General features: G+C 42.3%; 1 protein-coding gene across 4 annotated transcripts in view; it reads right to left on the bottom strand.

The window, feature by feature from the left end:
- Positions 1-14,741, bottom strand: part of SHROOM2 (shroom family member 2) — a 289,384-nt gene that overhangs the window by 14,321 nt on the left and 260,322 nt on the right. For all 4 annotated transcript variants that reach the window (XM_068269899.1, XM_068269898.1, XM_068269900.1 and 1 more), the window contains 2 exons: positions 3,765-4,496; positions 817-1,344 (listed from right to left, as the gene is read on the bottom strand). In XM_068269899.1, coding sequence (XP_068126000.1) covers positions 817-1,344; positions 3,765-4,496 — 1,260 coding nt within the window. The remainder of the gene's footprint in view (positions 1-816; positions 1,345-3,764; positions 4,497-14,741) is intronic.

The raw sequence follows: 14,741 nt of genomic DNA on the forward strand, positions 1-14,741 counted from the left end.
CTGCATATACCATGCAGAATTGCAACACTGGGCACATTTGATGTCTTAAAAGGATGGTTTGAGAACCTAAAGCCTTTTATGCAGGCTAGATGGATTTCTGCTAAGCCAGATGATTATCTAGCATGTGTACGACAGAACTGACCCTCCCCCCCCCCCCCCCCCCCCCCAAATATCTATCTATAGATGCTTATGGCATGAATGACTGTTTAGAAATCTTTGCCAGATCTCTTTCCTCTTAATACCTTTAAAAGACATTGGGCTTGATTTATCAAACAAGTTATTTCCCCTTTCGAGCGCTAATAAACTAGTGCAACTTAATTGCCCTGTTACGTGTGTGTAACATAGTGGTGGCCGCCCTAGTAAATCACTACCACGTGGCTATTGTGAACATCAGCCATTGCTTAGTTGTGCATGCTACACTACCACTAGCATGCCCAGCAAGGCAATTAAGTTGCGCTAGTTAATAAGCGCTCGGAGGGGAAATAACTGTTTCATTGCGTTAGGTTTGATGGATCAACTCCAATGGCCCATATTCTATTAACTCTTCTCATGAGTTTTCTCCAATAGATATTTTTAAACTTTAATAATAAAATACCTTTAAATCTCCCACCAAAGCAAGAAATTACTCAAAATAAATTTGAGATTACCTTTTTACCTACTGTTTCAATTGCTAAGTGTTGAAAAGGTTTTTTTGGGGGGATAAGCTGAAAAATGATTTACTGGGAGAAAACACAGGAGAAAAGTTAATTGAATAGGGGCCTTTATCTTATTAGACACTAGGAGCCAGCTTAAAAAATGATGCGTTTGAATACATACTTTTCATCTGGAGGTCTTGGAGATGGAACTTTTGGATGCATCTTCCTGCGTTGCTGGGCTTCTTCTAGCAACTGTTCATCCTTTCTAAATATCCCTTCCATAAGGTCCATTGTAGTCATCATTTTTGCGTTAGGGTCTAAAATGTCTGCCAGAGACTTGTCTTTACCTACTATTTCTCTAACCAGTTCTTCTGACTTCAAGTCTGCATAAACCAAATCTTTACCCTTAGAGGTCTGGAGAGAGCTCTCTGTTATGATCTCAGGAGGTTCTTGGACTGACTCGCTGTCTGTTATTGTGGATTGCTCCTCTGGGTCTGGATCATGCCTTGTATAAGCGCAGAAACGGGAGTACGATAGCTCGGAGGTATTGAGAGTCTTCAGCTGATCTTTACAAACATCCGTGTGTAAGGCAGGAGGCTCTATGGCACTCAATAAGTTGTTTCTGCTTTCCTTCTCTGCATGACTCTCTGAATGGACAATTTTAATTGGGACCATCTTCACTTTGGTGTTGTCTATGACTCGCTCAATCCTGATAATAAAATACAATGCATAATGTTATGTCGACTTATCGTTATGCATGTGATGACCATTTACATATTTAGGAACAAACATTTTACAAGTGCCATGTCAACATAATGTATCTAGAAACGCATCAACATCTGAACTGAAGCACAGTTACATTACCATAAAATGGCTAAATGCTATGCTACGCTCTATAAAATTACATGGCAGGGTAACACAAAAGCAAATCACAAGGTTTCCAACTTTCCTCATGAACACAGGCATGAATTAAACACCAAGTTATAAAAAAGGGTCAAACAAAGGACAGTACTACTAGTGCAGATGGTAATGCGGAGTTAGGAGAGGGTTCAGGCATTAAAGTGTTACTGTACTTAAACTTAAAGGTGCCTAATGCTGGGAATACACGATGCGTTTTTGCGTTCGTTTGTGCCGTCGTTTTCGCTTTCGGTCGATTCTACTCTCGATTCACTGCTCGATTCTCCTCTCGATTCCTTATCTTTTCTTATCAATTACATTCACTTGAATGAGGAGAATCGAAACGAAAGTAGAATCGACCAGATCCAACAGGTTGGAATTTATCTATCGAACCCATCTATCTAAAGTAAAAACTTAACGTGTATTTCCAGCATTAGGTTCTACTATACCTATCCATTCCATTAGAGAGCACTGTAATTATAGAGGTATTGGAGTGCACTATAAAAATAAGGGCACTATGATAGAGGACTAATACAGGGACATTACGGAAAAGCATATTGAGGCATAGATAAAAGTACTATTTTTCTGCCACTGCAAAAAAACAAAAAACAAAATAAAAATCGTGAAAATAAAACTCTTAACAAGGATCTATTGGATAAGTGATATACACCAGTCACAGATCCTGCTAATGTACAGTGGAATTGCTGGCAATTGTGTCACTCCAGCAGTATCGTGTAGCCGCATATACTTGTATTGCAGCTACTACAGCAGAAGCGGTTTGCTGCTGGCAACGATTCAAGCGTATGTAGCCACAAGTTGCTGCTGGTGCAATATACTTGGCAACAATTTCACTGGGAATTAAGGAATCTGCAGCAGATTTTTAGACTACTACAGCTTAGGTAGGCAGAAGTGAGAGACTAATATTTTAGGATATAGAACAAAAAAAGTACACAGCACTGAACATGTGGACCATTTAAGCCAATGTTTCCAGTTAATATCGTTATCTCTCAAGGCATCACCTTTCACCACATGCATGCTGCCTTCCTGCACACGGCAGACATAAGACATAATGGGCTTGATTCACAAAAAACCATGCTAATGCATAGCACGACCGTGCAATGCATTTAGCACGCAATGTGACAGGCGTGTAAAGGTAAGTGCGCTGTTACGTGCTATGCATTAGCACTGCTTTGTGAATCAAGCCCATTGTGCTAGTACTAATTGTATGTTTCATGCTGGCATTTCCTGCACCATCTCTAGTGCACAGATGGTGAAAGAAAGAATGTAATGGTATAAGGGCTCGTTTGCACTATTGCGGTGCGGAATCGCCTGGATTCCACCGCTGATGAAATCGCATGCGGATGCGATTCCACATGCGTTTTTTGCCGCAAATTCGCATGGGTGAGGGTATATGCGATTTTAACCATGTCACTGCCATGTGAATTTACATTGGTACCTATGCGAATTTGCGGCAAAAAACACATGGGGAAAGCGCATGCAATTTCCCTATTAAATACATTGCATGCGATTCGCATGCATTCAACTCGCAGGCGAATTCTGCGGCTCTTTTGTGCGTTTTTTCACCGCTGAAAAAAACGCACCTCAACAACGCTACAGTGGAAACAGGCCCATCCACTTGCATTACATGTGCGAATCCACATGCGTTGGACGCATGCGGATTCGCGATAGTGGAAACGAGCCCTCAAACAAAATCAAAATAGTAGAAATTGAACACACCCACAAAAATTATTTAAATTGGGAAACATGTTTTATCAAGATGATCTGCCAGTACAATAAAAACACCCGCCTCTAACTGTGTAGGGCCACCTTGTGCCATCAAAACAGATCTAATCCATGGAAGGGTGGACTCCAAAAGACCTGTGAAGGTGTCCTCTGTTCTCTGGCACAAAGATGTTAGCAACAGGTCCTTGAACTCATGTAAGCTGCAAGGTGGGGCCTCTGTGGATGGACTTGTTTTTCCAGCACTTCCACAGGTAAACAATGCACACCTTGCCATACACATGTTCTAAAAGAAAATGTGATTCATCAGACCAGGCCACTTTCGTAAGTACGAATTACAGACATCTGTAATCTGAAATCCCCCATTATAGACCATCGTATTTCTCTGTGTTCACAACCATCAATAACATTTTAGGTATATAATTGATATACTTGATGGATGACTGTGTGCAATGAGGACAACAAAATGTTGTTTGCCTTCTAGAAACATACCTAGCTATGTTTTCATCCTGAACAAGAAGTGGTGGTTTATCTGTCAGCTTCTGTGGAGCAAACTGAGGTGAAGGTGATCGTGAACGTTCCATGCCAGGTTTCTGCAAATAGCAAGGCTTTGAAGACCCTTCAGACTCAGAACTTGTACGTTTTTTCTCTAGATGGTGGTCAGCATTCTCCGAGGACCCAGAGAGTTGAGTGTTGTGTACAGTTAAGGGTTTATCAAAAGGCACCCCTGGACTGTGGTCAGGCGTTGTCTCAGGCTTGACGGTATCAAGGTTTGCAGGAGAATAAGGAGGAACACTTTTCCCTTGTGCTGATGAAAGTAAAGACTCAGAAGATGTGGCAAGAGATGATGTTGAACCGCTCTGCCTCCAGTATTTATCAAGCTTGGGTGGAGGTGGTCTCTGAGGTGCAGGTCCTCGTTTCTTGGTCACAAGTATTGCATCTTGCCACTGGATTTCTTCTTTTGACTCTGATACATTTTTTACATCAGACTGGGTTTCTGGTATAGGTCCAGCTGAATAGCTGATGTCTCTGCTTCGGTACTTCACATTTTCATTCACAAATGTGTAATCACTAGGCAGAGTTCCAGACCTCGCTCTACTTTGCTGGGGTGCATTCACTGTACCCGAGATTTCTGAGGATTTACTTGTTGGCTTGCATTTGTTGTCACACAAACTGTCCTCAATCGATGCTGATGAAGAAACTCTGTCTTCTGCCTCTGTAATTCTAAAATGAAATTGTAGGAAAAGTTTAATGTTTTAATATTTAAGGCTTTAAGGCTACATTATAAGTGTAAAGATTCCCATCAGTAAACTTTCTCCACTGACCACCTAAAGACATTGACTGTCAGGAAGAACGTAATAATGGCGTCTATTAAAAAGGGTGCCTGAAATACATCAATGCAAATCTTTTCTCTATTGACGCCAAGAGTATAAAAAGGTTGCTGTATAAATATAAAACAACTACCGGTATACCATTTGTAAAAGGGTGCTGGGTAAATATAAAACGACTATATTGCTTGTTATCTTTAACTTACCTTTCCACACCAACTTTATCGACTACAGTAATCGATTACTTAACAAATAATGGTTTCTACAATTGTATAATTGTTTCTAAAACTTTTCCTTATGCTTTCTCAGAAAAAATAGTTTACATTTCAACTATTTGCACCACAATGAGCAGCTTCCGCTACTCTCAACAATAGTGTGGTTCCCAGATGTGCATGTCACTGTTAACCACACTACCATTCGCCCTACCTCTCAAGCCCGCTGTCTGGGTGTCACCCTGGACTCTGCACTCTCCTTCACTCCCCACATCCAAAACCTCACAAAGTCCTGCAACTTCCATCTTCGTAACATCTGTAAGATTCGCCCTTTCCTGACCTCTGCCACCACCAAACTCCTCATCCATGCCCTCATAATTTCCCGCCTTGACTACTGCAATGCCCTTCTGTCTGGTCCCCCTATGACCCGAACAGCCCCACTGCAGTCCATTAAGAATGCAGCAGCCAGAATTATCCACTGCTCCCATCGCTCCACCACGGCGGATCCCCTTCTTGAATCCCTCCACTGGCTTCCTATCCAGTCCAGAATCAGATTCAAGATACTGTGTCTGACCTACAAATCTGTCCACAAAACCTGTCCAACCTACATTTCCGATCTTACTCAGAGGTACACACCTAGCCGCTCACTCCGCTCTTCCAATGAACTTCGCCTAACCGCCCCCCCCGCATCACCCAGTCCCATGCACGCCTCCAGGACTTCTCAAGAGCTGCTCCAACACTATGGAACTCCCTACCTCCACCCATTAGGGCAGCCCCCTCCTCCAACATCTTCAAGAAGGTCCTCAAAACTCACCTTTTCACTCTGGCCTACTAACCCTCACAAGTGCTCTAAACCCACAACTCTGGTCCCCTACCTTTCGTGTCCCTACCTCTCCCTCTAGATTGTAAGCCTTTGGGCAGGGTCCTCCTCCTTTTGTGTCCTACCTGATCATGCACCTCTATTAATGTGAACCCATGCTATGCATCTGAGTGAACCTAACTTGCCTAATCTCCATGCTCCCCTCCAGTGACTAAGCATTAATATATATATATATATATATAAATATATATATAAAATTATTTTTGACTCCTCAATTACCACTTTTTTGATTCTATGTTACCTAAAATCATAAACAATCATACACTAATTTATATTACAAACAAAATGGAGGCTTAAGGTTAGGTGCCCTAAGGAGGGGGGGGGGGGGGGGGATTAAGGTTAGGCACCACCAAGGTGGGTAAATGTTAGGCATCACCGTGGGGGATTTAAGTTTAGGATTTAAATTGATTGGGAATTGGCTTGAGGCGGCCAACAAATCGCTATGTGATCAGATTCGATCAGAGAGAGAAAATCGCCAAATTCGTGTGATGTATTGGTAACAATGTCTCACCTCAGGTTTCCTTAATTAGTTTTGTACAAAAGTGATTGGAAAATTGATCAGAAAAACTGATGGGAAATCAGATCAGACTAGTCGTAAATTATTGATTTGGCCTGTCCATCTGACGGGAAATTGCATGGTGTGTACCAGGCATTATGTTTGAGAGATAATTCGACATATAGCTTTACTGACAGATCCAAAGATTACACAATGACGTTTACAAATAATAGACCCTACCTGAGAGAATTTGCTTATCTATGTTAGCACAAAAGCAGATGTAAAAACACCTACAAGCCAGTTCACTCTCAGAACGCAAATTGCTGCAGTGTTTTTGCTTTGTGAAATTAGGCAATTTTGCCACGGTTTTTGTTTGCGATTCCCACGAACCAGCCCTCCTTATAGGACACTTAATGAAAGGAAAAAACAACAAACTTTTCAGGGTGTAAAAAAGCAGTTTTAACTGATGTTTCAAAATTGGGGGGAAAAGCTGTAAATGGTTTATCGATAACCGATATAACTTGAAGCATGCTTTTATAAAATGTCTTTTGGAATTCTTATGTAAAATGGTATAATGAGCAGCAGTCTTTATATATGTTCAGAATCTGATGAAAACATAATGAAGGGCATGCAGCATGACTAAGCAATCAAATTAGGTAAATAAAAATGTGTGTGTGTATGTATATATATATATATATATATATATATATATATATATATATATATATATATATATATATATATGTATATTCTTTTGAAATTCTGGATTTAAATTGCAATGTTTGTCGAAGGTCAGCTTCCACTTTTTAAGTAAACCACAGGTTACAGTTTCATTTCCAAAGTATACCTGTCACTAGTATCCATATGTTCACATAATCGTCACTATAAAGTACCGGTATAACAAATGGCACCTTTGCGGCAGGTAATCCTGTCTGTAATCCTGCTGCTGTTGCCAAAATAAAAATATATATTTTCTGGTACTTCTGTGATCTCTACAATGAAGATTAGCATCTGATATTCAACCTGTCTTGGTTGAAAGTCTAGTGCGTGTACAGCTGCCCCTTAGCTATCCAGACAACCAATGCATGAGGACAAATAAATGCATTGTTCTTCCACCTACCTATCCCAATGGAAGCTGTTTAGTCATGTTATAGCCAAGTAACGTGTCTGTATAGTGCTTGTTCCACAAAGTGTTGCTCCAACGATCGATCACTGATCATTAAAGGCAACACTAGCGTGTTCACTTTTAGCTAAGGTCTGTGTTTACATACTGTTATTGATGACTTTTACTAATCAAAGCTGGCAACAGAAATACTTTGAAGCTAGCAATACAGCTGCTGGCCAATAATTCCCCTGTTGTAAATTGATTTGGGAATATTTACCTATTTACCACCTTACGGCCCTCAATTTCTATTAGGCAGAACAAATTTTCTGCTAAGAAAGATCAATCACTCAGTAAACAAAAGGTCTTTCTTGCAGCAGATGGTCAGCTGAGACAGGCAAAACTTGTCATTTGGACAAACCAGAAAATCCCGTTTCTGGCTACCTGAAGAATGTGCCCATTTGTCCTGAATAGCTATAGGCTCCATTATAATTTTACTTCCTAAATATGAACTGAACAGCTGGCTGTGGAAAGACATGCAAATTGGCTTTGTTATGTGCTCCAAGGGAGGCAAGAACCCCTCCCCCCCCCAATAGAAACCAGGCAGTAAGACATACAATAAGGCCCCATTCACACTGGGAATTGCAAAACGCTAACAAAATCACCAGCAGTTTACTAAGTCAATTTTTTTTATAGGAAAGCGATTTAGAGAAACTGCATTTTGCAATTCTGTAACATTGAAACGTAATTGTTCCAAATTTGCTAACAATGCTGCATGCAGTGTGTTTGCGATTTCAGAAAGTCGCTCATCTCTGGCGACCGCTAAGTGTGAACACTGCCATACACTTTACATTGCAGTAGCGCTTTTCAAAATGCTAGTGATTGCCAGCGATTGAAAGCACTACTGAAATCGCTAGTAAAAAGCTCCAGTGTGAGTGAGGCCTTAGGGTGCATACACACATCCAATTTTGATTGATCATTGCCCAAGTTTACCACCTCCATGTAGTATGAGAACTTACCTACACAATAGTATTCAAAATCTATTGGCCCTGATACTACTCATACATGGAAGTGGTACAACTGGCCTGTTAAAATTGGATGTGTGTACCAGGCTTTAGGGTCAGACCTGTCCTACAAAGAAGTAATATTCAAAGTGGAAGTCTGGACTGTTATTAATTCGTCTTTTATCAATCTCTGTGTATTTTATGCTACTATCGGGTTTCCTTTTGGTATGATTTTGTAACATTTTTGAACTGTTTCATTGAAATCCTGGAAACGTATTACATGTATGATGAAACTACAGAGGATTAACTGAAAAAGCAGCCAATGTAGGGGACTATGTGGAGAGAGCTGAAAGGAGAGTAATTATCTTTCTGGAAGAAAGCACTTTTCTCTGTGGCTCCATATTCAAAATGTTGAATAATGGCATTTTTATAAGCAGGTGTTGGTACTTGCCAGATGTCAATTCCTGAAGCAGTAGAAAGCATGTTTAGGAGCTCAGCAATTTCTATCAGGCAATAAACAGCAAATACTCAAATCTGCTATATGACAATCACAATAGCTGCACTATAGTATGAGGCAGAAAAGGATCAAGTGGCCCATCTTTGTGAAAACTGAGGTTAAATTGTGCTCTTCTCTTCTGTAAGTCATACATATGAACACCTCCAGTTTTATATTGCATAAAACAAATAAAAATATAAAGGAAGAAAAGCAAGAAATAAAAATGTGCAACTCTCTCTCTGGGCTCAATGGGCCTTTCTCTGCGAGTACATTTGAAATCGGCGCCGGTAGACTTGGGCGCAGGATACAGCGGTATATAGCTGATCCTGCTTCTGCACAAGTCCGAGCCAATTTAATTACTATTCCCCCTCCAGGCCGACATGGATAGTGGGGGAATGAAACAATTCGGCTTCCAGCGATTGCTGGAGGCCGAATTATTATGTTTTTAAGCAACCTCGTTACTCACTGAGCGCTTCAATAGGAATGATTCCTATTGAAGTCTATGGAGGCGCCGGCTGCGCCCAAATCTAGCAGCGCTGAAAAGTACTGCTCCGTTCTCTGCCCCCCCTCCCCTCCAACCTTAATTGACTGTGGCAGTACCTGGTCCTTTTCACTACTCATCCCCTCCACAATTTGTGCCACTTCCTTAACATTCACTCCTCCACTTGCACATGGGTGCAAAGGGTGTGGCTGAGGGAGACACAATGGATTCACAGAGTCAGTGGCTTCCCTTTTGTGACCTTAGTCTAGCCTCCTGTGTTACTGAGCTAAGACAGATACACAGCACCAGACAAAGGAGAAAAGTTATAAATGTTTGTTAAAACATTGCTGGTGTATATAGTTTCCCTGCAGCAAGATTTAATTTTGAGAAACTTCATACATCAAATTTATGTCACCGAAAATGATCATTTGCAATAGATTGACTTGTGTCAAAGAGCACTGAGGCTTCCCCTGATGGTGACAGCAGGTAGTGCTACTGAGGTGGTCTTATCAACAGTATACGTTGCAGAAATCTTCTATAGCATTACTGAAATGCCAGGCCACCACATAAGGAGAGAATAAGAACTGTGTATGCATGACAGGTGATAAAAATGTATCGTCGAACAATGTCAGTATTGATAACATTACAGGTTTATGCATACTATTATATTCCGTGCATTTCCTATCCTGCCTTATGGAAGCCAGAAATCACACACAGATAAGTGCAATGTACTCATAATTCATGAGGAATAATTTCCCCCCACATCCTCTGGCAACAGTGAAGTTAGTGAATGTACCCCTGTGCATGGGAACAAGCCATTCCTAGTCCACAGAAGCTTATGGAAAGGAGTAACATGCAGAAGAGGGGTAGCACCTCAGCAACCACATGGCAAGGAAACCGGTTCGGAGAATGTATTTAGTGTGGAAGTTTTCATGCTAAACATGCAAGTAAAAACTGAAAGAGTCAATCTTACGCATCAGAAAGAAGAAAAAGAAAGCTAGATCATAACTTGCTTCGCCCAAACCTGTAAATTACACAGCATGCAAACATGAAAATATTTTTCAACAGTCGTCAGTGTTTTATCTTCTAAACAACAGCGTGAATCAACACAAAAAATTCCATTAACATGCTTGCTGGATCTAATGCAGAGAAATTCAAATATTTCACATTTTTCAATATCAAGCTTTGTTAAAACCTGAAAAATAATGTTTTCAATACTTCTATGTTTAATCAATTGGTTGTAAGGCTGCAGTTTTGACAACACATACACCGTGCTGAACTTTTTTTAATCAATCCAGTCGATGCTGAATTTATTAAAGGGATTCATACTTGTGTAAAGGGAAGGCTCTGGACACCATGCAGCCTTCCCAGGTCTCACTTCATCGCATCTCCCGTTGAAGATATTTGACCTGCTAGGTCGAATAGCTCTTTGGCATGCCTTGGGCAATCTTTAGAAGAACTCCCCCCCCAGAGCGCGTCTGTACTGGGCTCACACATGCACAGTACATATGTACTCGTCTTCAGAAATGCTCGGGGACATGAGTACTTCCAAAGGCTGCCCGAGGAGCACTAAAGACTCAGCCAGCCACATGACTTCAATTAGGGACAGTGCAGGAGCGACAACGAGGACCAGGAAGACTCTATGGGATCCAGAGCCTTCCTTCTACACAAGTATGGATCTAACCTCAAGTGAGTTTCCTCACTTCAGGTTCCCTCTAATAAATTCAGCATGGATTGGATTGTATGTATTAAACCTGAAGTGAGTTTCCTTTGCATGGCTTCTTGTTTGAACTTGCTGTTCCATGAAAAGTGATCTTCTGGAGTCTGGACAGTGCTTTGGTCTCCCTCCTGGGTTCTTTATAAGTACTACTTCCTGCAAGTTGGCTGTGAGGATTTCCAGCCTGCAGACAGCAGCAGTCCTGCAGCTGGAGAGGTGAATACCCCCTTTTGCATCCATTTTGTACAGCGCCACGGAACATGTTGGCAATGTATACAAAAAATGAATAATAAAAATAATGGTAATCCCTCCCCTTACAGAGTGCCACGGTTTTCCCTACTTATTAACACGTGTAACTATGTAGGCACTCACTGGGAGAAATTGTTTTTACCTGTGTATAGACACCTTAATTCTTTGATGTCAAATAAATAACCCACCTGGTCAGGATCCCAGTCACTAGTCATTTCCCTTTTTCATTGCTGTTGGCTAAAATCTACTCAGACCGTTCTGTCCCCACCTCCTTGTAGTCAGAGCAGCAGGATGATGCAATTCAAGCAGCAGCCCCTGAATAGAGTCTACTAATTAAGCCTCAAACATAAGCTAGAGGAAACTTAGTTAAAGCTGCTGTCCAGGCCCTGAGTCTAGCAAGTACAACTGCCCCTAAAGCAAAACAAGATATAACTGTTTTTGCCCAAAAGGAGCAAATTTAATAGTCCATACAGAAATGGGAATATGGTTTTCAATACAACCATGTGGTGTTGTTTGAGCCAAAAAGAGCTCCTGCCAATAGCAATACAAATTACTCATATACTGTATATCATTGGCTTGGTCCTTCCAATGTGTCCTCATTTTATGAATCTATAAAGGTAGATAAGAAGGAAAATATTAACAGCTTTTGAAAGCTTCTAAAAACAATGAACTTGAGTGACCTATTCAGGTATGGATATTTATTTTATTCCCAAATAGCTAGCAAAAGGAATTGCCTGCAGCCAAAGAAAATAATAGAAGCTTGTGGAGAGAGTGACAAAATATTCTTGTTTGCTTCTCAGAATTTATGAGGAGAGCAGCAGATTAACTGGTTGTACAACCAATTCATGCCAACTTTACTGAAAGTAGTGATGTTATTGCTGAGAATGGCCTCCATATTTTATATATTTGACATAACAGCTAGCTCACAGCTCCATTTTGAGACCTACCGTGTCTGGCCACTCAAAATCTGTTTTTTTTTTTTTTTTTTTTGTATAAATTGAAGAGTAGGAACCTCAGCATTGTATTGCTATCTGGGTCCCTACTGGGGAAAATTCTTATTTTTGATCAATGTGACAGTTCTCTCCAAAAACAGGAAGCAAGGAAATATTTCCAGAGGGAAAAACAGATGGAGATTAAAAAACAAACAAAAAAAAAACAGGTCAAACTTCTGTGAGGTTTTTGTTGTTGTCTGTTGCATTTCTCTCACTTCTTTTCCCAGGAGATGTCACTAAAAAAGGGAGTGGAATGGAAATGTCCTCATGGCTGTGGAGTTGGTAAAACAAATCATCCGTCTCCTCAGTTTATGAAACTGCCTACTCCAGGTACCCACATTTTCTCAGACTCCTCCTCTTTAACTGCAGAACTTAAATGCATAATTAAATGCATATGCACAGTAATGAAAGCATTGCAATGTACAACTTCCTTATCAAATACCTTACTTCATTTATTAGCCAGTACAATATCTCCAACTCAAAACCTACTTAAAATTGGTGACTGGAGATCTTATTAATACAGGCTGATGATTTAGCTAATTTGGTCGCCTGCGCGGCACAATGATGGACTTCAGACAGCGAGGAGGACAGGCGCAGGGGACAGGTGGGCCTTGCAAACACGCAGGTCGCTGCCATGTGCGCGTTGCAGGGATGGGGGTCACAACCGTGGTCTACCGCACCTTTCAACGGATGGGCCTTTTAAATAGTAACTAGTAATAGACTTATAAAGGACAACCATACTTGCAGCATACATACCCTATGTTTTTCTTACTACTTATACAGTTATTAATTTCTCATTCAGGCTCAAAGTTCTGTCCAAAGTCTTTAACCACTTGCCGACCGCCCACTACCTATGTGCGTGGGCAAGGTGGCTCCCCCAGGACCACGTAACGCCGATCGGCGGCCCCCATGGGGGACTAATTAGCCGGGGATCGCGCGCAGGGATGCGTGCGCATCCGCCGGTATTAGGCTCTGCCCACCCGTGACGTAAACCCGCAGGCCAATTAGCAATTAGCATTACGAATGTATAATACACTTTGTTAAGCTAACAAAGTGTATTATACTGGCTGCCTCTTCCCCTGGTGGTCCCAGTGATCGAGCGACCACCAGGGGAGGAGACAGCTGTGTATGTAATCACACAAGCATACTGATCCTGCCCCCCCCCCGGCCCCTGATCGCCCACAGCACCCCTCAGACCCCCCCCCCGATCACCCCCTCAGACCACTGTTTGCACCCAATCACCCATCAATCACTCCCTGTCAACGCTAGATTTTAGATTAGGCTCTAATCAGCCCCTAGGGGCTCCTGATCACCCCCCACACCCTCAGATCCTCCCCAACCCCCCCCCCCCCCCTGTGTACTGTATACATCTATTCTCCCCTGTAATCACCCACTGATCACCTGTCAATCACCCATCAATCACCCCGTCACCACCTGTCACTGCCAACCATCAGATCAGACCCTAACCTGCCCCTTGCGGGCACCTGATCACCCGCCCACACCCTCAGATCACCTGCAGACCCGCCCTCAGATCACCTCCCAAGTGCATTGTTTACATCTGTTCTCCCCTCTAATCACCCACTGATCACCCATCAATCACCCTGTCACCACCTGTCACTGCTACCCATCAGATCAGAACCCTAATCTGCCCCTTGCGGGCACCCATTCACCCGCCCACACCCTCAGACCCCCTCTGATCAACTCGCCAGTGCATTGCATGCATATATTCTCCCCTGTAATCATACCCTGATCACCTATCAATCACCCCGTCACCACCTGTCACTGCTACCCATCAGATCAGACCCTAATCTGCCCTTTGTGGGTGCCCAAACACCCGCCCACACCCTCAGAGACCCCTCAGACCCCCCCTGATCACCTCCCCAGTGCATTGATTGCATCTATCCTCCCCTCTAATCCACCCATGAGACACCCATCAATCACTTCCTGTCACCCAGTAGCACTCCTACCCATCAGATCAGGCCCTAATCTGCCCCCTGCGGGCTTCTGATCACCCGCCCACACCCTCAGATCCCCCTCAGAACCCCCCTGATCACCCCCATCACTATCTTAGTGATCTAAAAACAGTGATCAGTGAAAACTGTCACTTTTTTAGTATCATTAGTGTTAACAGTTAGGCCAGATATTTAGCTAGGGCCCTTCATTGGGTAGTTAGCGTCAGTTAGCACTTAGCCCACCACACCGCAGTCACTAATTAGTTGCTGATTAGCATCATATCTGTCGCTAATCAGCATTGCTACTATATAGTATCTGTAAGTGATCATTACTGATCGCAGTCAGATCTATATTAGGGTCACTAGGATACACTAAAACCGCAGTGTTTGACCGATCAGGCCTGATTGTTTGCCTGTACTCAGCGGATCGTTCAGAAACAGCCGTATCAGTCTCCAGACAGACTGTACACACACACACTACTGTCGGGAGAACGCCCGCCCAGCGGGAGGGTCTGACTGACCTGTCGTTTTCTATAGTAGAGTGTGTGTACGCACCTTAA

The sequence above is a fragment of the Hyperolius riggenbachi genome, chromosome 2, assembly GCF_040937935.1.
Source record: "Hyperolius riggenbachi isolate aHypRig1 chromosome 2, aHypRig1.pri, whole genome shotgun sequence".
NCBI classification, from domain to species: domain Eukaryota; kingdom Metazoa; phylum Chordata; class Amphibia; order Anura; family Hyperoliidae; genus Hyperolius; species Hyperolius riggenbachi.